General features: G+C 41.3%; 1 protein-coding gene across 4 annotated transcripts in view; it reads right to left on the bottom strand.

Moving 5' to 3' along the window:
- LOC107200857 (sodium channel protein type 5 subunit alpha-like) overlaps positions 1 to 27,001 on the bottom strand; it is a 213,502-nt gene that overhangs the window by 94,130 nt on the left and 92,371 nt on the right. For 3 of the 4 annotated variants that reach the window (XM_033520158.1, XM_033520151.1, XM_033520153.1), the window contains 7 exons: positions 26,464 to 26,661; positions 22,546 to 22,719; positions 19,729 to 20,130; positions 11,083 to 11,215; positions 7,240 to 7,478; positions 1,868 to 2,041; positions 107 to 463 (listed from right to left, as the gene is read on the bottom strand). In XM_033520158.1, the coding sequence (XP_033376049.1) occupies positions 107 to 463; positions 1,868 to 2,041; positions 7,240 to 7,478; positions 11,083 to 11,215; positions 19,729 to 20,130; positions 22,546 to 22,719; positions 26,464 to 26,661 (1,677 nt within the window). The remainder of the gene's footprint in view (positions 1 to 106; positions 464 to 1,867; positions 2,042 to 7,239; positions 7,479 to 11,082; positions 11,216 to 19,728; positions 20,131 to 22,545; positions 22,720 to 26,463; positions 26,662 to 27,001) is intronic. The other variant, XM_033520157.1, reaches the window with a different exon arrangement.

Here is a 27,001-nt window from a genome sequence, read left to right as displayed (position 1 = left end):
GGAGCAAATTGAGATTTACCATTTCTGGTTTAAAAAATGGTACATTTGCACATGCCTACCAAGAAAGAAAGAAAAAAAGAAGCCCAAAACCATCTTGAGAACTCACCACCAGGTTTCCTATCACCATGACCAACAAGAAGACGAGAAGGCACAGTGGCTGCCCAGCTACTTCCATACAGTCCCACATGGTCTCGATCCACTCTCCACACAAAATTCGGAAGATGATGAGGAAGGAGTGGAAGAAGTCATTCATGTGCCACCGTGGCAGATTGCCAGTGGTGCTTATCTTCTTCACATTGTCCAAGTAGCTTTTCCCAAAAAGCTGCATTCCCACCACGGCAAAAATAAAGACGATGATGGCCAGCACGAGGGTGAGGTTACCGAGGGCACCCACTGAGTTACCAATGATTTTAATGAGTGTATTTAAGGTCGGCCAGGACTTTGCCAACTTGAAGACTCGCAGCTGTGAATGGAACATAAACAACAGTGTCAGCTCACAGAAGCATCAGCCATTTCAGCCAATGAATTATTAAAGTTAGTAAAACGTGAAAGATGTTAAATGCCACAGTGTGTGTGGTACAAGGTGATTTTAGCCATACTTCCTGTTAACCTCATTACTTCTATTAATAAAACATCAATTGGGCTTTTCAGATGAGAATTAAGTTTTCCTGAGCTATGCTCTGCTTGGTTAGATAGACATGGTTTTAATGGCACATTCCCCCACTGGTGGGGAAACGATGGAAGGATGAAATATGTTTCTTAATATTTTCTTTTGTGTTGCTTTTCCTCCTCAAAATAAAGAGCCTGGCAGGCATTTGGAGGGAAGGGTTTCAGGTTTGGTCCCACAGTGAGAGAAGGAATTCCTCTGTGCTTCAGAGCAAGCCTCAGTCAGATGTTATTAGCTGTTAGCTCCCAGGGTGAAAATCACCTCTGTGCCAAGGTTCACGCAGTCTGTGCACAACCCACGGCCCACTTAAGACTTATTTTAAGGATGTAAATGGTGCCTAACCCTTGTGCTGTGTTTTCAGCTGAAGGTTTAAATTAAGCCCTATTGAAGCTGGATTGCTCCAAAAACTAAAGGGAGACACTTATGGAAAATGTATGCTTTTGAGTGATGCAGACAATTTTGGGAGGGAAAAAAAAATCTTTTCTTTTGGTAAGTGTAATCACAAGGGCTTATTTTCCTGATCTTTAAAATTTTGAAGCCATATCATGGCCAGAATAATTAGCATGGACATCCTGGTACATGAAGTGCAACACAAATGTCAAGCTGGCAAGGAAAGTACTTTTCTGTTCCAGCATGTTGCCAGTCTCTCATTAATAGAACACCACTGTCCCCTGCTTAACAAAGGAGCTGACAGCTAAGGAGTTCCTGTGAAAGACAGATGCTATGTTATGCTGATCAGCTCTAGGAAAAAAAAAAATCTCTCTCTGAATAATTCAAAGACATTTTCTTTTGACAACATCTAAAAGAACAGTGGCATGTTTATAATATAATTTAGGAATAACAGCTCCTAAAACAACAAGTTATCAGCTCTTGCATTTCTTGGGCTATCAATTTTCTGCTGTCTGTGTTAACAGGTGTACAGGTATAAAATGGCAGATCTTTATTACAAATTGGAATTCAAATATTTTAAGTGTGCTACAAGTACCTGGCACAGCTAGAAGGAATCAAATTATGTTCTCATTTACCCTGATGTAAATCTGGAACAATTCCATTTATCCCACAGTAATTAGTGTCACATACTGTTCACCAGTTTGCAGCAATTACAGGCAGATGCATTTTTAAGAAAATATGTTGCATTCATGTGAGAGTTTATATGTAATGAAAATAAAAAGATGGTTAAGAACAGAATAAGACAATTACCAGCCGAAAGGAGCGTAAAACAGACAGGTTTCCCATGCTGGACAAACCCAGTTCCATCAGGCTTAGAATAACAATTATGCTGTCAAAAATATTCCAGCCCTGTTGGAAATAGTAGTAGGGGTCGAGGGCAATTACTTTGAAGATCATTTCTGCTGTGAAAATCCCAGTGAAGACCTGCAGAAGGAAAATATGAAGTCAAACTAACCTTTTAAGCACAGCTCCTTGCTTGTGGAGCTTCCACTCACACAGGTGTACCCAGCAGAAAGCCAGACACATTCTACAAAGAAATATTTGCTTTTTTTTTGTGGCTGACTCCTTTATCACTATTACAATTTTGTCTAGTCTTTTCACAATAATATCTGATACTGCTGTAAACTCATAATGACATCTGACTTCAGGATCTGGATTGGAACGTACATGTCCATCTCCTTCCATCATCTGAATAATCACAATAGTAAAATAAAACAAACAAAAAAAAAAAGGTATAAAGGTGCATTTTATAAAGGTTAAATCTATTAATTTCAGTGGAGAAAGCTTAGTGAATGGAGAGTGAGTGTTAAGGGCTATTTGGGTTCAGTGTATATGATGTATTATCCCTTTCTATTATGTTCTTATTATCAATAGAAGGGCAACGCACGCCTCCAGTTATTCTGAGATTATTGCTGGCAGCAAAGACGATTAGAAACTCTAAATTGAGTCTTGTTATTTTGTTTTGTTTGTTTTTGTTTTTTTTTACAAATAGTCACAGCAATTTTCTTCTCATTGCATCTTGGGAACACATTGGTTATTTATGACCCAGTTCAAATGTCATATGGTGGAGCTTCTAATTGGAACATTTTTCTTTAAAACAACATATAAATATTACCTATGAGGCAGAGGGAGCAGGGAAAGGAAGGCTGCTGACAGCAAATTTACTTTTAATAGATTCCTGTAAAGCATCCCATAGAATCAGATTTTGTCCTTTTGTATGCCCTGCTTAAGTAATGTTTTAAATGCATAGTGGAATTCTACAATCAACTTTAAATGACAAAATGTGGGCACCAAGTTTGTCATATACTGTTTTACAGTATATGTTTTTTTCATATCCTAGTACAAGCTGCCCAGAGCTTTGTGTTTCTGGAAAATTCTGGAACTTCTGAAATAGAAATAGATACATTTGCAGAAATGAATAATATCTGTAAAATTAAAATACATGATTTTCTATGAAACAATTAACTTTAAAGCACTTAGTTGGTCAAAATAGAAGGGGAAATCCAGAGGTTATACACTAATGTACAGTCAAGGAGAAATGTTTTCCTTCCAAGAAGTTGAATATTTGCAACATTAGCCAGCAAAACTGATCAACTCTGAGCAACAGAGATGAGACACCCACTAAGACATGAAAGGGAAAGAGTAAAATCATACAATTATGATATGAAAGAATAAAAATAAACAGTTATAGCCTGAATTAGAGGAGTGTTGGCTTTTCTCTGTAATGCTTCAAGAATTAATTAATCCAAGTGGCCATTTTACATAATTCCTTATGGAAAATACCTTCTGTTTCCCCTCAGGAAAATGTTATCTTGGACTGCCTCAATACCTTGCGACAGAGCAACTTTCCATCACCACCTCATACCAAGAGCACAACCACCAACCTGTCTCATATTTCTAATTAGCAAAGAACTTCTGAGTCACAGGGGTTAGAGATACCAAAGATTCCCACCATAATGCTCGAATTTTTCCTGGGACAGAGAGCAAGGCAGAACCGGATGTCGGTGAAATTGTATCCAGGGGACTGCCTTAAAAAGCATCGAGACCACGCTGCACACATTATGCAACCCTCTTGCTGAGAAAATGACTCAGGAGGATCACTTTCTTTGCCTGAATCATTTTAATCAATAGCCTTCTGAGAAGGAAATGTCACAGCAAGACAGCAAAATGTCTGAGCCTTGCTGAAGGCATCAGGAGTCGTGTGTGTGTGCTCCAGCCACAAATTCCACACGGCACCTGGTTCACTGCACCTGCACAAGGGGCTGGGTGTTTCTTGTGATAAAGATTGTAAAGGAAACAAGTGGCTTAACATCCCACTGGTGCTAAATATGACACTGCTGATGTGGAGCACTTTAATAAAAAAAAACCAAACCTTTTACCTTTGGTTTTAGGCATTTAAGCTTTAATGTTGCATAATGGTACCTGAGCTTCTAAAGGAAAACAGAATTTGAGGTAGTCCTGCTCTCTCCACTAATTTTTTTAAGTGGTGGCACTGCACGGGCAGATGAGCTCTGTACACGTGCCTGGCTGGCCTTCTGATCACATTTGAAAATGTTCATTTCTGTAAGGGGTGAACTGAAAGGGCCTGAAAGTAGCAGACACTGAATGAAGTGGATGGACAATCACAGCAGGAGAGCCCCAATGACTGGCAGATCCAGAGAAAGAAAATCTATATTCCATTTTCATTCTTTCTTTTCTCTCAGAACCATTTGCTCTGAGTGAAAAAAAAAAAAAAAATACAAATGCCAAAGATCTGCCCTCTTTAATATTTTCCCTGTTTAATGCTAGCATAATCACTCAAAGAGGGTTAGATATAATGGGAAGACAGCCAGCCAGCCAGCCAGGGCAGAGGGGGGGCTGGCAGTCTGCAGCTTAGGGGATGCAGTCACCTGGCAGCCTGCCCTGGAGCTGGGACTCCCTTCCCTTTCACAGGGAATTGCAAAAAATGCCAATTTTCATTACAAATGACTTTGCAAAATCTTCCACAAAATGGAGTTACCTTTCTCTGACCTGCTCTGCTCACAATTAATCCAGTTATGCCAGGGTTTAGTAAAGCTGGTGAGGTGAGCTGGGACAGTCTGGGCTCTCACAGACCCCAGCTGGGATCTCAGGAGAAGGGGAGCCCCGAGCCATTAGCCTGCTACAAAAAATACAGGCAGGCTGTTTTGCTTACTTTACACTTTAGCACAAAGTAGAGAAATAGCTCTAGGCAGTGCTAAGAAACTCACAGTGAGATTTTCCTTCTCTTTTTTTGGAAAAATTTTGCAAAATTTGCTTTGTAAAATTTCTCCCTCTGGGAAAAAAAATAAAAAAGTGTCTCTCTGAAAAATTTCTCTGTCTGCAAAATTCCTGTCTCTTCTGATTGTCTAATTTCCTGATGGCACCTGGCACAGCCCTGCTCAGCCCTGGCAGGTCTGCAGGAGCTGTGCTGGCAGGAGGGATGCCAAGGGCTAAAGTTTCACTGCCTGTGGTCTGCAAAGGGGGAAGCTGATCTGCCAAAAGCAGAGTGAGGAGCAGACACCTTGACTATCCCAAGAGCCAGAGAGGGAAGTGGCAGCTTTGCCACCTGCTTTGATGAGTGCAAGGGAATTTTTTCGGGTCATCGTAGAAGGCCACAAATTGTTGAGCAACAAGAAGGAATGCTGGCTGCAAAGTGAAGCTGGAGAAAGTCCTGTAAGATGATTTCCAAGCTATCTTTATCTACTGCTTTCTGCAGAGGGCAAGAGCATGGGTTTGGAGCAAGAGAGACCCAAACAGATTTCTGCTTAGCACAGTAACAGTGGGAGATTTGCCAAGACACCTCAGCTGAAAAGCTGGAGACAGGTCCCTCAGCCTAGGGGAATAACCTCATCCTGCCCACAGAAACCCAGAACAAGAAATAACAAGGACCAGGACAAAGAAAAAAATGTCTATGTGTTATATTCCATATTCTAGGACTGATACAAAATGCCTGGTTATTACTATTACCTCCCCAAACCTACCAGCATGGGAGGTTTCTCACTTAAGGCAGGTCTCACATCTGCAGTGTCTCTATGTGCTCCCTCTGTGGTCAATGGCTACTACAGTCACAGCCCTGCAGGCCACTGCTCACCTTATCCAAAAGCAAATGTCGCTACATCATCACATTAATGGGGCTTGAAACTGTCCATTAATTTCCATTGACTCTAAGAAGAGACAAACTGGCACAGACAGACTCTGTAAATCCCTAAAGTTAGGTGACATGAATCCAGCTTTGAGGTACTGCAGCCTTTGTTTTTACAGAAATAAAGGGCTTTTTAAATCTCTGATGGGAGCTCCCCAAATGCAAATTTAGCAGCATCCACCTTCCATATTCTCCAGATGACTTATTTTCCTGTAGGATATCTATGCTGCTACCACCACATTATAGGGGCAATCAATCCCACCACAGCTAGATGGCCTGTGCCTTTTCTAATTCAGACTCTTCTACAATTAAAAGGATTCTAAACATTAGGTTTTAAAGCAGTAACACAGGGTAACTTTTAAACATAACTCAGAGAAAGATGACTAAAGAAAATATTCCATTTTTTGGTAATTGCAGAATTTTAGCAGCCCCCTGGGTCACAAATTGTATCACATTGCCCTTGGAAAGGCTTTTCTGCTGTCCCTGCAGCTTGTCTGCAGACTTTCCCTCTGCTTTTCTTTGGAGAAGTGTGGTCTCTGCTTGCTTTGCATCTCTCCACCCATCTGCTCTGGCTTGCACATTAAGTTTCCCCTCAAAGCATGGGCTGTGCTTTGCTCCATGTCCCCTCTGCCATGGGGTTTTCTTAGGACCCAGCACATGTAGAAAGAAGATGCACTACAGGCACCTTCCAGCATAGATATCAACCCATGATCAAACACAACTCCATTTCCCTCCAAGATCTTGCCTTGCTTTTTTTCTTTAGGTTTCTTTTTTAACATAAAAGTCACTATTAGTCACCAAGAACTTATGGGTGCTTTACCAGAAATCCTGAATAAAGCTCATTAACCTTTCTCTTATTTCTTTAAGCAGATATCTATCAGGAACAGCCCAAAACCATGTTTTTAATGGTTGCTAATAACATTAGGATATGTTAGCTTGATAAAAATAGACTTGTTTAGAATAGATTGTTCTTCATTCAGCTCTCTTCAGAAAGAGGTGGCTGTGTGCACTTGCTTGACAAAGGCAAAGCAATGCTGGCAGTGTATAAAAATGGGACTTTCCCAAGCCACAGCCTGTGGACCTGATTTCTCTGAGCCTGAGAGAATTACAGCCTGTCCGTGGCTGGTCTGTTCCCAAGGGAAAGTCTCTTAGGAGTGAGCATCTCTCTCTCAAAGTCTATCTCTATAAACAATTTCACTTTCTCAAAACATTTCTGTACAGCTGTGGATAGTGTGTTTTTCTCTTGTCCCAGCAATGTGACAAGAGGTGGTGTTCCCTTTACCAATCATGTTAAACCTGTTGCGTAATACCCTATAAAAGGCTGAAAAGTTCAGGGAATAAAAGCCTTTCCTAGCAATTCATTCTACTGTGCTACATAAAACCCACAGTTCTACATCGTGTCCAACAGTGACAACAGCCAAAACTTTAAAAAGCAGGAAATTCACCCCTCAGGTGGCACTTCAGGTTCACACTGACTTACCAAATTGCCTATGTACAGCATGTGCTCAAACTCCTTCGTCATCTTGTAATGCTCCAAGGCCATGAAGAGTGTGTTCAGCACAATGCAGAGGGTGATGGTGAGGTCAGTAAATGGGTCCATTACCACAAATTTGACAAATTTCTTGATTAAAAGCCAAAGTGGGCAGCAATCCCAAATGAGGAATTTAACAGCAAAGTGGTTCCAGCAGGGAGGACATTTCTGGTGTGATTCCTCAAGCTCTAAGTCACAAGCAACAAAGTCACAGTCAATTCACACTGAGTTATATGACAAGAGAACACTTAAAATTACTCATAACACAGAGGAAGGCCCACAAATTACCCCAAACTTTTTTCAAAGATAGAAATATTCCTGTCCTAACAGGCTGGAAAATTACACACTTTGGGGTTTTAGCCAGTTGACCTGCACTTAGCAGACGGTGACCTGCTCTGAAAGTAAAAACCTTTTAAAAGTGTCATAGGCAAAAAGTGAGAATCACACTAAATATGTGAAGTCTAGTATTATATATAGGCTTGGATTCCTACTTTATTTTATGTTTTGCCAAGTTCAAATGGATAAGAATGCACTATCTTCATTGAATTTAGATTGGAATTATATTTTTCATTTCCCAGTAGCATTTTGAAAGTATCTTAAGTAATAACTTTTAAAGCAGATAAGAGGTGAAAGAGCTTAAATCCAATATTAAAAGCTGACTTAAGTACTTGAGAACTAGAGTATCACTGGTTGTCAACAGAGTTTCTGTCCTTGATATGCAATCCAAAATATCAGATTTTTCTGAAAGGCCCACAGACAAAATCAGGGAGCACATAAGCCAGTTTCAAAATGCTGCTAAAACTCCAATGTGCTTTTTAAAGGTGCTCTTAAAATATTGCCTGTAATACCACTTTTACATGCTCATTTTACCTATGCACAAAAGAAATGAAATAGCTTCATAAGTATAATTTGTGTTAAATGGTGAAAAAAAGAAAAGCCAAAAAAGACAGTTAATGGCTAAATGACAATGATCAGCAGAATTGCTTAATGCCTTCCTTTTTCTGATTCCTTTATGGGCATGGAATGCTGTATTATGGTTTTAGTCTATATAATTAGAAGCTGCACTGATAACAGGAAAACTTCAGCCAAGGCTGTTATTTAAATCAGTTCATAAACAGCCTCCTCTCCCCAGGCAGGAAGCATTTGGGACAAGGGGAAATGGCCCCAGGCTGTGCCAGGGCAGCTTCAGATTGGATATTTGGAAAAAAATCTCTCCCTGAAAGAGTGATTTAGCACAGAGGGAGTCACCATCCCTGGAAGTGTTCAAAAATCTGAGTGGACATGGCACTTTGCAATATGGTTTGGTGGGCACAGGGGTATTCAGTCAAAGGTTGGACTTGTTGATCTTGGAGAATTTTTCCTCAGATTCCTGGATTCTTTATCCACTGTTCTGCAAAGGAAGACAGAACTGTGGTATTAGGTGTCTTCCATCAAGCTTTCAAATTACCATATAGTGTCCTACCTGCACTGGATTTGCACACACATCTACACTGCTCTGAGATCTTTGGGAAATCAAATTGCTCTCAAGAAATTACTCTTTCCTGCCTCCAAAGAGAGGGTTTACAGGTAAATCCTAAAATTATTTGAGAACCATAAACTTCAATGCAAAAGCTTTTTTTTTTTTTTTTTTTTTCTTTTTGAAACTTGCCTCTGAAGCAATAGAGGGTTTAAGGCAGTCAATTCCTCATGGATCTAATTTTCCAGGTAAATCTAGAACACATAGATCTATACTTCACAACATAATCCCCTTTAAGTCCAAGTTTCTGCTAAAAGGCTTTGTTTCACCCATTTAGGCCTCAGCCAAGTGTTATTTCTCTGTTCTTTTGCCAGCTTTTATGCTCCTGGACCTTCTGGGTCATCTGGTTCTGCTTGTTGATCCAGCTGAAAACCAATCATATAAAGTGCAGGAACACAGCAAGGGAAGGAGGTGGGTGTGACTATCCTCCTCTGGCAGTGATGTGGCATTAAAATGATTTAAATCAATTAAGAATCCACATCCCAGTAAATATGATCTTTGGAAAACACAAGATACCTAATTTTATTTATTTATTTTAATATCTGCAAAAGAAAAAGTAAGATTAGCCTCTGGTTTTTCCACTACTGTTAAAAAAATTATCTGAAAAATCTAACCAGCATTGTGTTGGAGATGTTTTTCCTCTTATTTTTAAATTTAAAAAGAAATAGGTTCTTTCTTGTCTGCAAAGCTTTGTAATGTCTGGAAAAAACAGAGAGTTGTTGACTACCCAAGAGCGGAGAGCAGAAACCAAATAAGTAAAGGTGAAGGGATTTCTGGTCTCACTGCTTCAGAGTTTGGCACAAATCTTACAGCATGAATATGATTAAATCCTGTGGTATATTTTATTCTGATCTGACATTTCTTGTTAACAACTATTCAATTTTGGTGACTAATCAAAGCTGGGGAATTAGGAAGCCTTTGATAAAGATTTCTTCTATACAGAATCATAGAATCATTTAGGTTGGAAAAGACCTCTAAGATCACTGATTCCAGCTGTTATCCCTTGTCTGCTGAGTCCACCTCTAAACCACATTCCTGAGTGCCATGTCCTCTGAGTTATCCTAGCCTGGATGGTCTCTATTTCTGTGGTATAAAGGAATAGAAAAATGCCATTAAATAAACAAGAAGTCCAGGCCTTTTAGGCATTCTTAACACATCACAAGAAAGCAAATCAGTCACAAAGCTAATTGCTAAAAACCCCACAGAAAACAAATAAAACCTTTGCAGAGTACATTAAACACTGGAATACACCAAAGCGATTATTTCCCTATTAAGGACCCAGCTCTTTATTTATTCAAACACAAATATATCTTCTGGCCACAATACTGCTGAATACAACCATGGGAAGGGTAAAAAATTGAGGAAGAGGAAGGGCTTTGTGGTTTCACTGAGTGAAGTCCAGTTCCTGACTGTAAGATATCTCTTAGGTGAGTCCCTATCCAGCAGTCACACACAGAATTAGTCTGCAGGAGAATCCACATTTTCCCTTGCTTCTGTGTTCTTGACTGACATTTTTCTGTGTTCTCAGGTGCAACCTCCCCTCTCATCTCTGTTTGCAGTCCAGGAGATGTGAGAAAGTGTAGGAAGTCCTTTCAGACTGCAAGTCAGGAGATTGGGAATGTGGGGTCTTGCTCTGAAGTTGTCTTGCTGTCGATAGATTTGCAAGAGGGACATGCAAAGTCACTGCCTATGGAAACTCAGAGGAGGAGACTCCTCCTGCACCTCATGAGAAGAGCAGTGGAAAAATTTGCTGAGAAATGTTTGCATGGTTTAAGAGAAATGGTTTGAGAAATATTTACATGGTCCTTTGAGCGTCCCTGAATTTCACAGTGGGATACAAACGCACCACACTGCGGTGTCCCTGTTGTGAGAGACTTTGAGACTTAGAGAATTTCCTCCCCCACAATTTGGATGTTCTGCACATGGCTGGTGGCTGCACGTGCCAGGCTTTCCATCAGCCCCAGAGAGATGAGATACCAGCATATGTACAGCCAGCCACCCAAAAGCAGGCTGGTGCTCTGCCACCCTGCGCTCTAGTGATCCCCTTGTAAATCTAATGCCACGACAGCACAAAATCTTAAATCTTACAGCTCCAATTCTGATTATATGTCATTTTCCCTGGATTTTTACAAGTCCATGGGTAAGATAAGGATTGTGTTGCCTCTGTTATAGGGGTCGCAGTCTTTCAAAACAGTGTCAGGGCATTTTGTGTCACTTTTTTTCCTGCATTTTTCATGGACGTAGCTTTGAGATGGGGAGCTGAGGACGTCTCTTACCTTCCAGGGCACTGGTGATGATGCTGACAGCACTCACTGCCCTCTGCCTCTGAAAGGGCTCGTCTGAGTGGTCCACTGAGGGCCGGTGGGGCATTAAAAGCTGTTTCTTGCTTGCCTCGTCCGAGGGGGAGGTCTGTTTAAAGGAACACACTGCATCAGCACAGTAAAACCAAGGCAGATACTGGGTAGAAATTTCAGAACTGCCTAAGCATTAATTTTGTCATCTGAAGAGTATAAAGCTCACTGACTGAGTTAAAGACATGCTGGTGGGGCACAGCTTTTGAGTATGGCACTTTGAGCAATTTTGGAAAATCTGTTCTGCCCTTTACCTTCATGTCAACTGTGGGTGAAAATAAAGGAACTCTTACGATGCCAGAGCAATAGCAGTGCTGCTTTCCCATGCTCTTCACTTGTGAAAGAAGGCTTGCTTAATTATATTAATTAATCCATTATTTCTGAATGTGTTAACTATTTAATTATACAGCTAGAAAAGAAAAAGGGCGTGGGTAACAGCTCCGTTACAGACCTCTGATATCATACCAAGCAAACTGACTCCCCAACACATGTTTTCCCTTGTTCTGAAACACTGCCAAATCTCAGGAACATATTGTCATTGTGGTGATCTTTGGTGTTATGGATTCTGAAGCTCCATAATTAGGGGAGAGACTTAGCTTCTTTTTCTCAGGAAAAAATAAATAACCTAACCCTTGTTCTCATGTTTCTCAAGGAAAAGCATAAAAAAATTTCCAAAGAAATGAAATACCAGAAAAACAGAACTTCGAAACTGTCTTTGTTTAATGTTTCATTTTAAATTAGATTTATGCTTTTTGTAGGCTTGGGTTTCTGAAGTCAGACAGAAATACAGTATAGATGAAGACACACACTGCATTAAACACTTTATATTGTCAGCTCAGAGGAGTAAGATGTTAAGGCTTTTATTATTACAAGCTCCCACTTCATATAAAGAACAAACCCCACTTGGTTTACTCCTCTAGATCCCACACATGTGGAAAGAAAAGTGGTTGAGGTGCAAGATTCTGGGAAAGCCAGGTTCAACATCATTCACGGACCTCCTGGTTGAGACCCTCATTTTTCCCAAATAAATGTTTAACAGCCCCTGCCCTGGGCCTCAAGCATCCAGGCTGTGAGGTCTGAGACCCTGAGTAAAAAGAAAGGTGTAGAAAGATGGATCCTGATGGCTCATGTCTTATAGCTCAAGGAAACGGGAAATGAGAAGAAATCCCTGCAAAGATGAGAAGCTCTGGTTTATTCTGATATCAGAGTAGCTGCTTTAGTTTCTCCACAGACAAACGAGCTACAGGAATTAGATTCAGTCTTCTGGATCTTCTCATCACTTGGGTCTGAAATGGTCCTGACCACCCTGATCAGCACCTGGGATGCCAACTGAGATGTGCCAAAAGCAGCAGCTCCACAGCTCTGCTCTTTGTGCCCAGGGACCCAGGACCACTCCCCTTCACTATTTCTCTACTAAAAATGCTCTTCAAGAATGGCAATTCCATGAGAAAAGCAAGAAAAAAAGGGTGCTGAAGCTCTCTGAACTGTCTTTCTGGACTGTGACCTCTTCAGGGCAGGGGATATCCCCAGCAATGGGCAAAGATGTCTTGGCACTGGTTGGCAATGAGAATTTTAACCAGGATGCTGATCCCAGGTCACTTCAAGTACTGCAGTTAAAAATACCAATCACTGCAAGACCAGAGAAGAGTCAGAACTTTGAAAGCAAGCACTTCAAACATTAGCTGGGCCAGAAAACCAGTAATGCTCCAAAATGGCCTTTGTTTTCCCCTCTAAAATGTGCTTTTAAAAAATATCTTAACTGAATCAACTTACTGTCCATTGAATTACTGACAAAGTCATCTCAAAAGGAAAGTTCTAATCAGAAACTCTTCAAAGAGAGTTGTACTTGTGCACAACAAGAAAACATTCTCTCCTTGGCTTAGGAGACAGGGAATACCAGGAATGATGTTTCTGATGCATTAGTTTGCTTGATTTCCTTCACCTCAAAAACATCCAATAAAAACCAATGAAACAACAAATGTTTTATTAATGAAGAAAGCATCTACAAAATTGCATAATCACTCACAGCAGTTTGGAATATATAACAAGTACATGGTACCAAAAAGAAATAGTTAGACAGGGTGAAGAGAAACAGGAGAGAGACAAATTTTAAAGTAGGATAAATTAAAAGAAAAAGAGAAAAAAAAAAGAAAAAAGGAAAAGCAAAGAAAAAGAGAAAAAAAAACCCCAAACCACAAGTTTGCCTCTGTAAAATGAACCATAAGAAAACCCCAAATTTCAAATCTCTATATATTATTTCACTCTTTTTAAGCTCTAATATCTTCCCAGCCTATGTGACCTAAGGCATAGCATGTACCAGTAATATGTCATCAGACCACCTCATTCCCAAGAGTCCTTTATCCAAAATCTCCCTTTTCCTCCCAAGTGCAAAGAGGTAGAAAGCCAAAAGAAAAATTTTCAGAGGCTCATACTTCATGTTTTTCTTTTAAATTCATTTAACTAAACCAACCCCCTGTTTCCTGCCAGTCCCTGGCACCTGGCACACAGCAGAGGTTCATTCCTAGAGCCAGGACACAGTGAGTGGCAGGCAATGCCACTGGGCAAAGATTTGCCAGCAGAGCAGTAAATCCATCACGTAGCCACTTTGACACTTACTAGGAAGAATTTTTCCGGGAAAGAAAGTTTCCATCCAGGTGAATCACTTAAAATTATTAAAGCTGCTTAAGGAAATTCATGAGCTTTTGTCCTATGTAAAGAATAGATACGTGTGGGTGGGTTTGAGTTTATATTATTAGTATTTGTTTTAGAATAGAGAGAGGTGATGTTCACACAAGGAACTGGCAGCTTTTGCACTGTGAGACAGAAACAATTCTGGGAACTGGACAAGCAGGCAGCATAAAGGCTATTATCACCTCTGAGAGAGCACACACAGGCACAGTGGCTCATTGTGCTTGTATTTCTATAGAAATTAAGCATAAAATAACAGCAGTCCCCACAGTTATGCAAGGAGTCTCCCTAGGATCCAGATGAGAAAACACAATGGAGTTAAACATAGGCACCTCCAGCAGGACAAGATTATTTGTGTTGCCCCTGATTGACTGGAAATGTTCCTCCTTTGGATTATCTGAATTCTATAGAGACAAATATACTATTCAGTAATTTACATGTAAATGAGGATGCATAACAGAGATATTTTCCTCTCATTGCCTACAGTTTTGAACTATGTCAAAACGATTATGTGAAGATGGGCTTAAACACAGCAGCACTTTTAAAGACCATTTTTGGGAACCAGGACAGGTTTAATTTTCCTTGTACACTTCAAAATTTTTCAAGCAGGAGAAGAAGTGGGCAGGCCACATCATGAGCAATGGACCCAGTAAGGCACCAACACAAATATTTAATGAAATTTGAGGTGGCCATAATAGAGCACAGCATTAAAAAGGAACCAACTAATTTTCAGGATGTTTGACTATTTAAAGAGATGCACCTTAAACTAAAGCATTTGAAATATTTGTAGCAAATCTGAGTGATTTACTCTTAGGATGTACAAAAGTGAAGTTTGAAATGAGCAGAAACCAGAGCTATGGTGACAACTCTGTGTGACAGCATCAGAAGGTTGGGTAGCTTTTATCCACGTAACTTATTGGCAGATTTTTGGATGACTTATTCTGCTGACCTTTATTTCTGAACATGGAAACTGCTAGCACTTTCCCTTTTCACCAGTCCTGTGGCAAAGCAAGTAGTGAAAGGGAAAAATTTTACCTCAGGGTGGTTTTAGGATCAAAACAATGTGGTCAGCAAAAGCATTTTTTATGCTTAGCTGAAACAAAAAAGCAAGGCCTTTTTTTTCATTTTTCTTTTTAAAATAATATCATAAAAATTGATATAATTGAAAGATAAATTGCTAAATCTTTATTTCAGTCCTTTGATAAACAGCTTGGCCACTCTCAAGGGCTCACTCTCCAGATGTTTTCCCTCCTGCCAATCTAGCAATGCTCAGCATTTCAAGTTGCATAGAAGAGAAAGCATAAGTGTGACCAAGAGGAAATTCAGGAAAGGTTATGTGTGCAACAGGGCATCCCCAGGTTACTCCAGCCCCGTTGCCCATCCCAAAACCATGTCTCAGGCTGCCCTGCCCTGCTCCTGCACTGATGGAAAGCTCTGGTGAGGAGATGCCCCAGGGAGAGCAAAGCAGTGGGGATCACCAGCTAACAGCCCACTTGGAAACCACCACTCTTTCAGTCCTGCATCCATTTCACTTCCACTTCCAACCTCTGGAACAATTGTAAAGTCAGGTTAAATTAAAAATCTTGTGATTTCCCTGCATTGTTACAGGAAAGGCTCCAGCTGGATTTAGGATGCAAGAAGGGATGGTGTTTTGTGTGTTCCTTAACCCTCTAGAAGTTCTTGACAGCCACAGGCGAGATCTCCCTCAGCCTCATCAGAATCCATGGATAAACTGAGCTCCAGGTAAGAGCTCATTACCTAAATCAAATTCTGCACAAGCATATCAATACCTTGTGAAGGGAGGTGTTATTCTAACCTCTTAACTAAGAAACACCAAGACACAACAGAGCAATGCAAATCTACAAATAAATACTGCAGGAAGGTGAAGAGCCTTTAGGCTGTAGTGTGCCCTGAAGTTACTTACATAATATATAGACTTTAAATAAGGCAAAAGCCAAAATATCACCCAGCAACCAGCAAGAGTGTAAAAATTTCAAAGCTCTCAGTTTCAGGTCAAGACAAAAACAATTAGGACTTCTAATATAGTCACCAGGTCCTGCTTATGTCTTATTTACACTGGGGTAAGTCTGGTGAAATCAGCAGCTGCACCACTTGAAGAAAGCTGGTGGGAGAACAGGACAGCCCTGACTGAGTCCTCTGCATCCCCAGAAGATGTCCAGGAATTGCCATAGGTTTCCTAGGACAAGCTTCCAGCACCCCTCAGACTTGACCACTTATTGCTCTCACACTCCAGGTGGTGACTGCTGGACCCAGACTTGATTTTGTGAAGAGTATTTGGAGACCACACTTTCCTACTGCGCTACTTTGCTCCTCCTATCCCCTCTGCAGGCTCTCTGGCTGGAGCCCTCACTGCAGTGAGCCCTCTGTGCAGCTCCCCACAATGCTGCCACCGCTCCTTGTGGGAACTCTTGTGGCACGGGGACACAAAGTGTGCAGAGACACATGGGCTCCCTGTACAGGGTGGGATGTCCTTGCTCAGGCTGTGGCTGAAGCCCCATGGCACTTAAGAGCTAATTTGATGCAGATGAGTTGGCTGGCAGGTGCTGCTCAGCGTGGACCATGCTGACCATGGTCAGCAAAGCTGGCCATCAAGATTGCCCCAGCTGATGGCACTGATGGGCTCTAGCACCATCCATTGAGATAACCTAAAATCCTCCCTTTTTCCTCAGCTGTATTTAGGAATTAGGAAGAGGAGATGCACAGGGCAAACACACTTGATTTTTCTTGGAAACCCACTCATCCATTTGTGCCAAGCAGCCAAGGCCATCTGAAGAGCATTTGAAATTGGCTTTTTTATCTTACATGTTTTTCTGCAGCGAAGTGCCAGGATGTCACTCCCCTGAGTCACCAGCCTGAAGAGTGGGATAACCTGCTGCAGCCTCTTCTCTCTTGGGAGAGGGCAGCTGAACTGCATAGATGTTTTCATGTCAGCTCAGCTGCCACCTGCAGCCATTCCCATGGGCAAATGTCCCTTGGCTGGGACAGGGGGTAGCAGTTGTAATGGCACAAAGGCATGGAAGTTTTCATTGTGGTCCCAACCCAACCACTTTGCCTGGGGTAAACTGTTCAGGGTGGATACTGCTAAAGCTGGTGAGGTTAAAATGCTCAAAAGTGGATAGTGGCTGCTTTCCTGGAGAAACCTGAGTAGGACCCACTTTGGAATAATTTGCAACTATGGGATAAGTCACTGTTTGTGACTGAAGGGCTACAGGTTGAAAATGCAAAACCAGAGATGGTCAGATCTTGTTTGAGGTTTGCTCTGTCTTTTAAATCAGGAGTGCTCCTCCAAACTTTCCCCCAAACAGAATTCAGTGATCTCCCCCCTTGGTGGCAGTCTGATGGGCCTGTGTTATGTTCATCTGATACTACTCAGCATCATGAAGTGACCTAAAAAAGTGCCTCTTCAAAAATCTAATGATGTAAATTGTGTTTTTTTACAGCTCCATCTACCCAGGTGTTCCACTTGCATGAGCAAAGCCAGTTACATCTCAGGAAGCTGCAAGTCAGGGCTTCAGCCATGTTACAGTGATGCATTTTCATGGACTGGTCCTTCATTTCTTGCTCATGAAAGATAAAACAGATAGCCCAAATGGGTCCTTTTCCACCATGGGCTTACACTTGTTCAAAATAAATAACAGCAGCAGGGTCAGTGAGGTTAATGAGGTAACTGCAACATCTTTCTTCTTCCTTCTCCAATCATTTCAAGAGATTGTAAAAAGAAACCAGAGCTGCTAACAAAGAAAATATTCACCTACAAATTCTAACATGAAAAAGGTGAAAATCATCAAATGCAAAGCCAAGAAACATGCTGATTTATCTCCAAGCATGCTGAGGGGTCAGATTTGCTATTTCCTTCTGCCTGATCCACAGCTGAGGCTGCACGTTTGTGCCTGGTGCTTATGACTCCTGTCGCGAATACATCTGTACAGCAATGGGCCCCTTGCCAATTAGCTTTTAACTCCAGCTCACATTTTCTGGATAGATTAGGTACCAAACCTGTTTTGCAGAAGACACAACATCCTTCACATTGCATCACTGGATGAGCATCTGTTACTATAGTGCCTGGGTGTTATTTCCTAGATGGCCAGGGAACCGCCAAGTGAGCTCACCCACCCCGGCCATTCAATTTTCAACATCCATTTTTTCAAAAGGCAGGAAGCTGACAAATGAAAATAAATGCCAGCAGAGCTCAGAGACTCCCTGTCACCTCAGGACCCAATCCTGTAAAATACTGATATTTTCTGTGAAAGGTTGAGTGCTCTTGTGCTTTGCTAAGCTTTTTCTGACAGCTGGGACAGCCTCAGCAGCCTGCAGAGCTGCTTTCCTCACAGAGAAAAAGCAGACATCCTCTACTCACCTACTGAGGTCCTATGACTTTGTTTCAGAATTTTTTTTTTTAAACAGATGCACAAATTTTCTTCCCCAGCTCCTTTAATGCACACTTTTGTTTTGTTTTGTTTTGTTTTGTTTTTCACAAAGCTAAATCAAATTAAAACTTCCCTATCTCCAAACAGCATTTCTGTTGCTCAGTTGTTTAAGGAATTGTCTCAAGGCTGGTCATCCTTTTCCACAGAGAGTGAAAGTAAGATTACCAAAGTCCTAAATGAAGGAAAATGTGAACATCTGAAAAAGGAGCAACAGTCTCAAAACTGTCAACAAAACAGATAATTCTCACACCAAGCAGTTTCCCACATGTAGCACTGCCCCTTCTCTCATGGGTGGTGTGAGAGCCTATTTGCAGAACTACAGGGAATGCCCAGATAGGTGAGGAAAAAAATTCAGTTCAAACCCTGAAAGGAATGAAGCTGCTTGGCTCTAGAGAAAAAAACTCCTTCTCTATTTACTGATAATCTGACACCACGGCTGGGATCCATCTCACTCACCTTTCCCTTTAGGAGATACCTTGGCTAATACATGTTATAATCACATTTGCTTTTTTTCCCCTTCCAGTGTAACCTGGTTTTGGCACCTTGTTACTCTGAGTGGTCTTTATCTCACGTAACCTAAGACCTGTGGTTAAAATGAACAGAAGGAGGCACTTCTAAGGAGAGAGATTATTCTGATCCATTTTTGATCCCTAAAATGAAATAAATCCTGCCCACACTGATTGTAATGGTGACCTCCGTAATTTTAAAGACTGTTGAGAGTGATGATATTCAATGCTGGTTACCTACACAGAAAAAGACAAATTCCAACTATCTCAAGCTAGCAACCTGTGCAGAGTGCTCTGCCTGCGTAGCAGCTATTTCCAAAATCATCATCTCATGGTGTTGCTCTGCAACAAAGATGCTGGCAATCTGCAAAAGGGTTGAAATCTGTTGATCTGCTTGTATTTCCTGAGTATTATTTGAACTGGATGCTAAACCCTTCTGGGAACTACCTTTGGACTGAAGGAACAGGCCTCCTCAAGTAGCCCAAGAGAAGACCAGAGGTCAGATGCAAACAGAGACCAAACAGCAAGAGAAAACACAGTTTCAAGATGGAAAGACTCACTGAATAATTTAAAAACCATCATTTTCTATCCACCAGACAATGTCAGGTATTCAAAAGTCAAAAGATATCAAGTTTAAAAACGTCCCTTCAAGAAAAGAAAGTCTGTGTCAAGCTCAAGATTTAGGTATTTGCTTTCTGACAGCTTTGAAGAGAAAGTCTCACCAGAAGGCATGAATGTGCCTCCCTGATGAGGCACTAGACACACATTTCTCTGTGAATTAACTCATTGTCTTCCCATCCTGCCTGGAATGGTGAGTCTGGGCTCCTCACTGTAGACTCCATATGGTGTAAATAAATTACAGCAATCTCCAACAACATTTAGAAGGAAACGAGAGCGCGAATCACATACAAAAGTTATAAAGTACTCACCAGGTCGCCTGTCCCAGGCTTTTCCATAATAACTGGGGGGAGCAGTAACCCTGCAGGAGAAGTAGGGTCTGGGTTGAGTGCCCCGGTGCCTCCTCCTATCAGGGAAACCACACCATTGCAATCCACTGAGCTGTTCCTTTTGCCCGTCTGGGTGTAGTTGGGAGTAGTAGGGTGAGAACTATGGCTCACTTGACTTTGCACGCTTGGACGCCTCCCAGATCTTGGAATTAAGAGAGAGCCCCGGTGGCTTTCATTTTCCCCAGCGATGCTGATCTCATCATCGGCAAAATCTGTCTCGGAGCAAGTGTCTCTGCCACGGAGTCGGAAACTGAAAACGCTTCCGTGGCTGGTTCTGCGCTTCACCAAGTTTGCACTGGGACCATAACTAATGCCAAGGAGAGTCTGGAAACCCCCAGAAAGGAAAAAGGGGAAAGAGAAACAACATTTTGCAACAGTTTTCAGGAGCGAGGAAGTCCTGGGGGAGAGCAGTAAGTTCCATTTTAAACCAAGCGCTTCAGAGAAAGGGAGACTTAATTACAGGTATTCAGACTCCGCAAAGTTAAGAGGTTGGACAGTCATTCCTAGCCTCTGGGTGTTTGTCTAACACTTGACAATTAAAGATGTACTGAAATAGGAAGGGTCAAGGTGGCATTCATCTCACTTGTGATACTTCCTTTGCTTCTACTCCCCCCCATGGGACAAGTGCCAGAGGACCTGGGAAGGCAGCACAAGGAGCGGAAGACAGGAGCAGGGAAGGGGATCCAGCTCCAATCTACTGCATTATCACACATCTTCATGACAGCTAGGGAAGGAACAGTGCAGTGGGAGAAGAATAGATAAAGAAATAGGGCAGGAAATGAACTGCAGGGAAAATGAGAAGAAGAGGGAAGAAGAAGAAGAAGCAGAATACGACGGAAGAAGGTGATAAAAGAAAAAAAACAAAAACAAAAACAAACCAAGAGCAAGAAGAGAGGGATATGGTTTATTAGTTTGTAAAATGATTATCTCAGTGCACATGGCTGCTTAAGGGCTAGGTAACCTCAGTACACAGCAGTCTCCCTCACTCAAATATCAGCCTTGACGATCCACTCTGACGTCAGTTAGTGAGACTGCAACTCTGCCAGAGCATCAGCAAGATGTAGCCAAGGACTAAACACACCTAAAATCCGGCAGAGTGAAAAGGATCTTCAGAAAATGTGTAAGGAATTCAAGTCTATCCCTTTCTCTTCTCTCTAAAGAGGAAATGACTGGAGTAAGAGCATTTAGGCAGAATGTATTTTTGAATTTATGCCTGTACAGAATTTCCAGCTGTTTCAGAACTTTCCCATGAGCCAAGTACCTATGAAGAGAGGTCAGATTGCCACAGCACCCACAAACCAGACAAATCAAATGGAGCCTGATTTCATTCTATGCTGTAGCTTACACCACCGAGTTATGCAATGATGCTATTTGGTGACACTGGTACATGGAGGAGTACAAAACTCAGGCTCTTTCTGACTAAAAACAACCCATTTGGATTGCTACCAAATTTCAGCTGGTCAAAAATCCATGCCTGGGTTTCCATGGCACAGTCATTGAGACTGATTTCTGATGGCAACACACTTCCAGCTGCTCAGATAGCATCTGAATGATGACTCAGCCTTATTCCCTCCAACCATGCCAGACACAGCCTTGCAGAGAAGATTTACTATCAGCTTGGAAATGTGTCTCTCATGCTTCTCATGCATATGACATCCAGGGGCAAAAAGTGAAAACAAGGAATATTAATCTGAGAAATAAACTGGAAATGCACAGCTCCAATCCACAGTGCTTCTGGCACGTGGTGTCCTGAAACCCATCCACAATGAAGCTAAAGAGCAATTCTGGGTTTAGAAAAGGTGCAATTTGTTATGCGACCCTCTCGACCAATGAGACAACAACAGAAACTGTTGGATTAAAAAATGCATGTCATCTACAGAAATCCAGCTCTGGGTAAATTTTGTGAGCTTGGGAGTCATTAATTGGTCACATTTACTTACACCACTTACATGTTTTCTATGAGCTTTTTATGGCTGCCAAGCATCCCTAAATTCACTGACAATAAAATAGAAAAGGACTTAGCCCATTACATGGCTATTCAAAACAACAAAACAAACTGATTTAAACTTTGCCCTCAGTTAAACAAAGACAAATTCTCTGGAGCTATTTATGATCCCTTGATACACACAGCATGGGCAGATTCATATTCATGCATGTCAGGAACATTTACATAAAACCTTATTTAATAACACTGTCATTCTGTTTTTCTTCCCTGCAATAGAAAGTAGAAACAAGTGCCACAAAGTTTTGACTTGGAGGCAACTAGCAAAAGAATATAAAAATGTTAATAATGTCTTTGTATAATATTTAAAAAGCTCTCAGAGACAAGTGTCCTCCTCTTCTCCTCCTCTTTTTTATTTTTAAGCTTTGTAGGTTTCCACTAAGATTTTTTTCTTATCTCTAGTAGGGATAGGATAGATATAATCATATGAATGGAAGAAAATAAACCAGACCAAGGGTAATCTTGAAGCAAGAAAAAAATAAACAGGAAAAAAGAAATTGAAAAAAACAGGTTTGTAAAAATGTTTAATGGGCATTTAAAATTCATTTAAAAAATAAAGTGGTAATATGTATCCTTCCACTGTTCTAGCACAGACTGTATGCTGTATCTGCTGTGTTAGTATCAGTTATAATATTTAATAACTGTTTCTTCTGAAAGTTTTGGTTTTAATTGCCTTGTTCAGAGCCTGGCCTGGAAAGTGCAGTGTGAAACAAGTGATATTTCAGACCATGGCTTACCATCCTTCTTTGACCATCATCGTAGTCACACTTGGGATTCCTTTGGTCTTCCCCATATTCATCTGTCCCTAAAGATTTCTTTTTCTTTCTCTTATTTCTTCTTTCTTTCGCACTTTTAGGTGACATTTCCAATGAGCTGAGTGACATTGAATCAATTCCTTTAGTGGCAAGTGCCTAAATCAGAAATTGTAGAAAGTATAAATATTATTATTTCAGGATTTCAGTGAAAACTACTTACTGCTCAGAAATTGCTTTTCATATTAAATTTTAAAGTTGTATAGGAGAGATATTAAAAATTTCAGGAGATAAGTAATCATAAAACTTAAGAATGGCTGCATAAAAGGATGTTTTTAATGTGGACCATTTGACACATCATGAAGGGACAGCCTGTGTGCGCATTTCTGGGATAACACTTCTGGTGCCAGGCAAAGAAAAATCTCAGACTGGGGAACCTCAGATTAAAGTCCCCCTGGATTTCATCCCCTTGAAGGGCTGGACAGGAGGGCAGCCCATCTGGCTGCTGGGATTTTCCCTCCCCTGCCACAGAGGGATGCTAGGAGCAGCGGGCAGCTCAGCTGGCACATTTCTGTAAACCCTTATCCCGAGCAGCAGCGCAGGCAGCTGCGATCAGAGATGCAAAGAAAGAACCACGGGCTTAACTGGAGATAAGGTGGCCTTTGCTGTGCTGTGCTTCCATGCTGTGCTGGCTATCTGCTGGGATCACTGCAGGAGCAGGCTGATAACACAGCAGCTGCTGGGAGCCCTGCAGAAGCCCAGCTCCAAAGCCTGAGTGCTCAAAGCCACAGCTCTGGGAGCAAATGAGCAGCCAGGAGAAAGGATCTGTAGGAGCTGGGAGAGCTGGGGCCCCGTTCCCAGCACAGGCAGGAGGAGTGAGGGGACTCTGGGCACAAGGTGGTGACCACATCAGTGGCCTGGAGACCAGCCCAATGCAGAGCCCCCAGCTGAAACATCTCGAGAGTGAGCTGTTAAAAAAAATCCTCTCCTGGTTCCCCAGAACAGGAGAAACAGATGAATCCTCAGTGCTATTGTCTGTAAGCCACTAGAATCAAACAGGCAATCATCTCTCCACTGCAAAATACTCCCTTCCTCCCACAGGCATCAGTCCAAGGAAAGTGAAGGCACTTAACAGCCGTGTAAAGAATCAATCATGTATTTCAAGGAGTAGCGGTAGCTCTATTACGCTGAGAGCACAACAAAACTTAATTCCTGTGGGAAATATCTTTCATAAGCAAGCTGCTTACTTAGAGCAGGGAGGAGGAGGGCTCAGACACTGGTCTAGGCTGTTTTGGTTGGTTTGGTTTGGGTTTTTTTGAGTCAATTGATTTAATTGCTATGCTGAAATGCTTTCTCTTCATAAAGATTCGGCAAGTCTTTTGGAGTTAAGCTCAGATTTAGGAATGTGTTAGACCAATTATATAAATTGACTGATAGTCCCCAAGCAGGCCTATCAATTATATTTCTGCTCCCTTTATACTGCACATTATAAAAGCTGGCCTGAACTGTTTTGGTTTTCCTTTTTGATTGTTGTCATATTTTGTTGGTTTAGAAAATATTGTAGGTTGCTACAAAGCAGGCTGTACTCATACTGCAAAATAAGTTAATTTTTTGTTTCTTAGCATTTTCTTACCTATTGCTTGAGTTGTTCCTGTGCTCAATACCTCTCTCAGATATTGAAAAAGGATTTGGACTGAATTGTTCCTCAAGGCATGGAGGGCCACAGAATCACAGTACAGCTTGTGTTGGAAGGGAGCTTAGAGTTCATCCAACTCCCTTGCCAGTTTACTCAGTGTTCCATCCAGCCTGAGCTCAAGGATGTCCCCATGTCCTGCCTGTCTGCCCTTTCTGTTTGGGTTCCTGTGGCTGGAACATGTCCTGTTCCTCAGGCACTGTGGGCAACAACTGCAACAACTCCAGGGGCAGGAAAGGAGTGTGGGAACAGGCATACCTGGCAAGGGCATGTGGTGGCTGAAGGATGGGAGGAAAACTTAGTTCACACTAGCCCTGATGTGAGGATTACACAAAAGAGAGCTCTTGAGGCAAGAACTTAGTGGTACAGTGAGAAAGCCAAAACCAAGATCTTGATCAAGGTTTGGAGAACCAGATTAAAACTGAGTAGCTCTGACTGGGGAGAGATATCTCAGCAGGACATCTGAAAGCTCCATGGTGCAGCCACAAAATTCCCTTTCCTGAGCCTCCTCTTCCAAATGCCTGCTTTGAGGTGCCAGGGGATGATTTGCAGAATTACTGAACTTCATCAGTGAACACCACGCACCCAAATCATTCCACTCCTGAATTTCCTTCCCTTAAAACTAGGTTAATACTCCAGGAGTATTGCAAATGCAAAGGAGCATTTTTGAAGCACATGGAGTCTGAGCAGTGGCAAGAGGCACTGAAAAACCTTGGAGGATATTAGTCACTTCCTTTTCCAAGCAGGCTCTGACTGCCTGAGCTGGGAAGTCTGCTCAAGCTGGCCTAAGGCAACAGAACAAATGATGAGAAAGCAAAGAGCTGCTCTCGAGTCATGTACTGTCCACCCTTTGCACTGAACAGGGCACAGGGAAGATAAGAAATGGCTGGCTGGAGAAAAGACTATTATAAAGCATATAAACAAATGGGAAAAAATTCAGATTTTCAGGGGAAACTTTATTTTTTGACACGTTATGCTTTCCAGGCTTAATGTTTCTTTTGTTGTGTACACTGGGCTTAATTGAAATCAAAGCCTTCAAAATGGAATTCTTAAATATCTTTAATTATAGTTGGGGCTACTGAAGTTGACTGTTATTAGTAAGAGCTCAGCTGGAGTCAATACATATGAAAATTTCTATAAAATAGGTATGAGTTAGAGCTCAGTTTGTTCCCTTAGGTTACGGCAGAGTTACTCTGTTCAAAGTGGCTGTATATGGACTAAATTGCATTTACCTATTACTTAAACTATCAAAGAGGATCTTTAAAAGGACTTAAATGATTCATAAGCCACTACTAGCACTTTGTCAAGAGTGAATTGCATTTTCTATTTTCTTTCCAAGGATTTAAATGGGCTTTGGATTAGGCCCTGAAGCCATATGTACCCAAAAGAAAATTATGTATATTAGTTTATATTGTGTTTCAAGGATTTATTTCTCTGAACTACAGTGCTACGTGTTATTTCAGACTAATTTTCTTACAGTCTTCTTGTTCACAGCACCTAAAATGTTCTCTTCTGCTGTTTAATAAAAGCTTTCTACCCCACACAAACCACAAGCAAATTAAATACTGTTATTAAGGCTATAAGGCTACATCCACCATTTGGCTTCCCTGTTTTTTTTAATTTATGGCATAACATTAAATCCATACCCTTTGCATAATTTTCAGGTCTTAGCACCGAGGTCTGTCTGTTTACTTTTCCAGGAGTAAAGCCATTTGTGCTTCAAAGAGGTTAATCTATACCTTTATCAAACAACTGGATATTTACGGCAGGTTGAGCAAGACAGTGAGGAAATTAATGTGTGCTAAAAGGGTGGTGGAAGGAGGTTCAGCTGGGGCTCTGGCTGAGATGCCAAAACAGCTGGGTTGTGCTCAAATGCAGAGGTAGTTTGCTGACATTAAAACATCTCACATGCCAAACTATATTAATTCTCTCTGCTGGTATACGTGGCATGGTTAAACCAGTCCAGTTCTGCATAAGTAAAGTCCAAATGGCCCCACTTCTAACAGGGAGAACTATAACTTTTCTTTCATAAAAATAAAAACAAAACAAGAAAAATTGCAATAACTTTGTCCAGTACAATAAACATTGAACTGCCTTCAAGCAGACTCTTACTTCGGTTATCACACAAATGTAAAATAAAGAGGACGTGAATCCCAAGGTAACATTTGCTCAAGTCACCCAAGGCTAATCATGTCACATAGTTCACTGACCTCCTGCTCTTTCTTCAACATCTCCATGGCTTCCCGAAACTTTCTTTCTTTCTCCTCTGTTTCAGCAATAGTGGCTTGGTTCTGCTCCTCATATGCCATAGCCACAACAGCCAGAATCAGATTGACCAGGTAAAACGAGCCCAGAAAGATGACCAGCATGAAAAAAAGCATGTAGATCTTCCCAGCAGATCTGAGAGTCTGTAAGCGCAAAAGTAAAATGGACACTGCTTTACAATGTTTTTAAAAAAGAAAAAAAAAAAAAAAGAAAGAAAATAAGGAGTTCCTTTTAAAATTAGATTTGTAATATAATTGAATCCAGCCTTTGTTAATAGTTCAAACAGAAAGCCTTTGATGAGAAATGACAACCACATACAAGGAAATAATCTCCTCACCAATACATTTTCATACCTTAATCAAAAGTTGTGTGCCTTGCAGTGAATTAATTTCTAAAATAATAATTCTTTCAATGCTTTCCTCTTTTACCAAATCTCTGCTGGTTTTCCTTTAGAATAGATGTTAAGAGTCAATTGCAGCAAAA

The sequence above is a fragment of the Parus major genome, chromosome 2 (assembly GCF_001522545.3).
Source record: "Parus major isolate Abel chromosome 2, Parus_major1.1, whole genome shotgun sequence".
In the NCBI taxonomy this organism is placed as follows: domain Eukaryota; kingdom Metazoa; phylum Chordata; class Aves; order Passeriformes; family Paridae; genus Parus; species Parus major.
The sequence above is the reverse complement of the archived record's forward strand: the minus strand, read 5'-3'. Positions and strand labels throughout refer to the sequence as shown.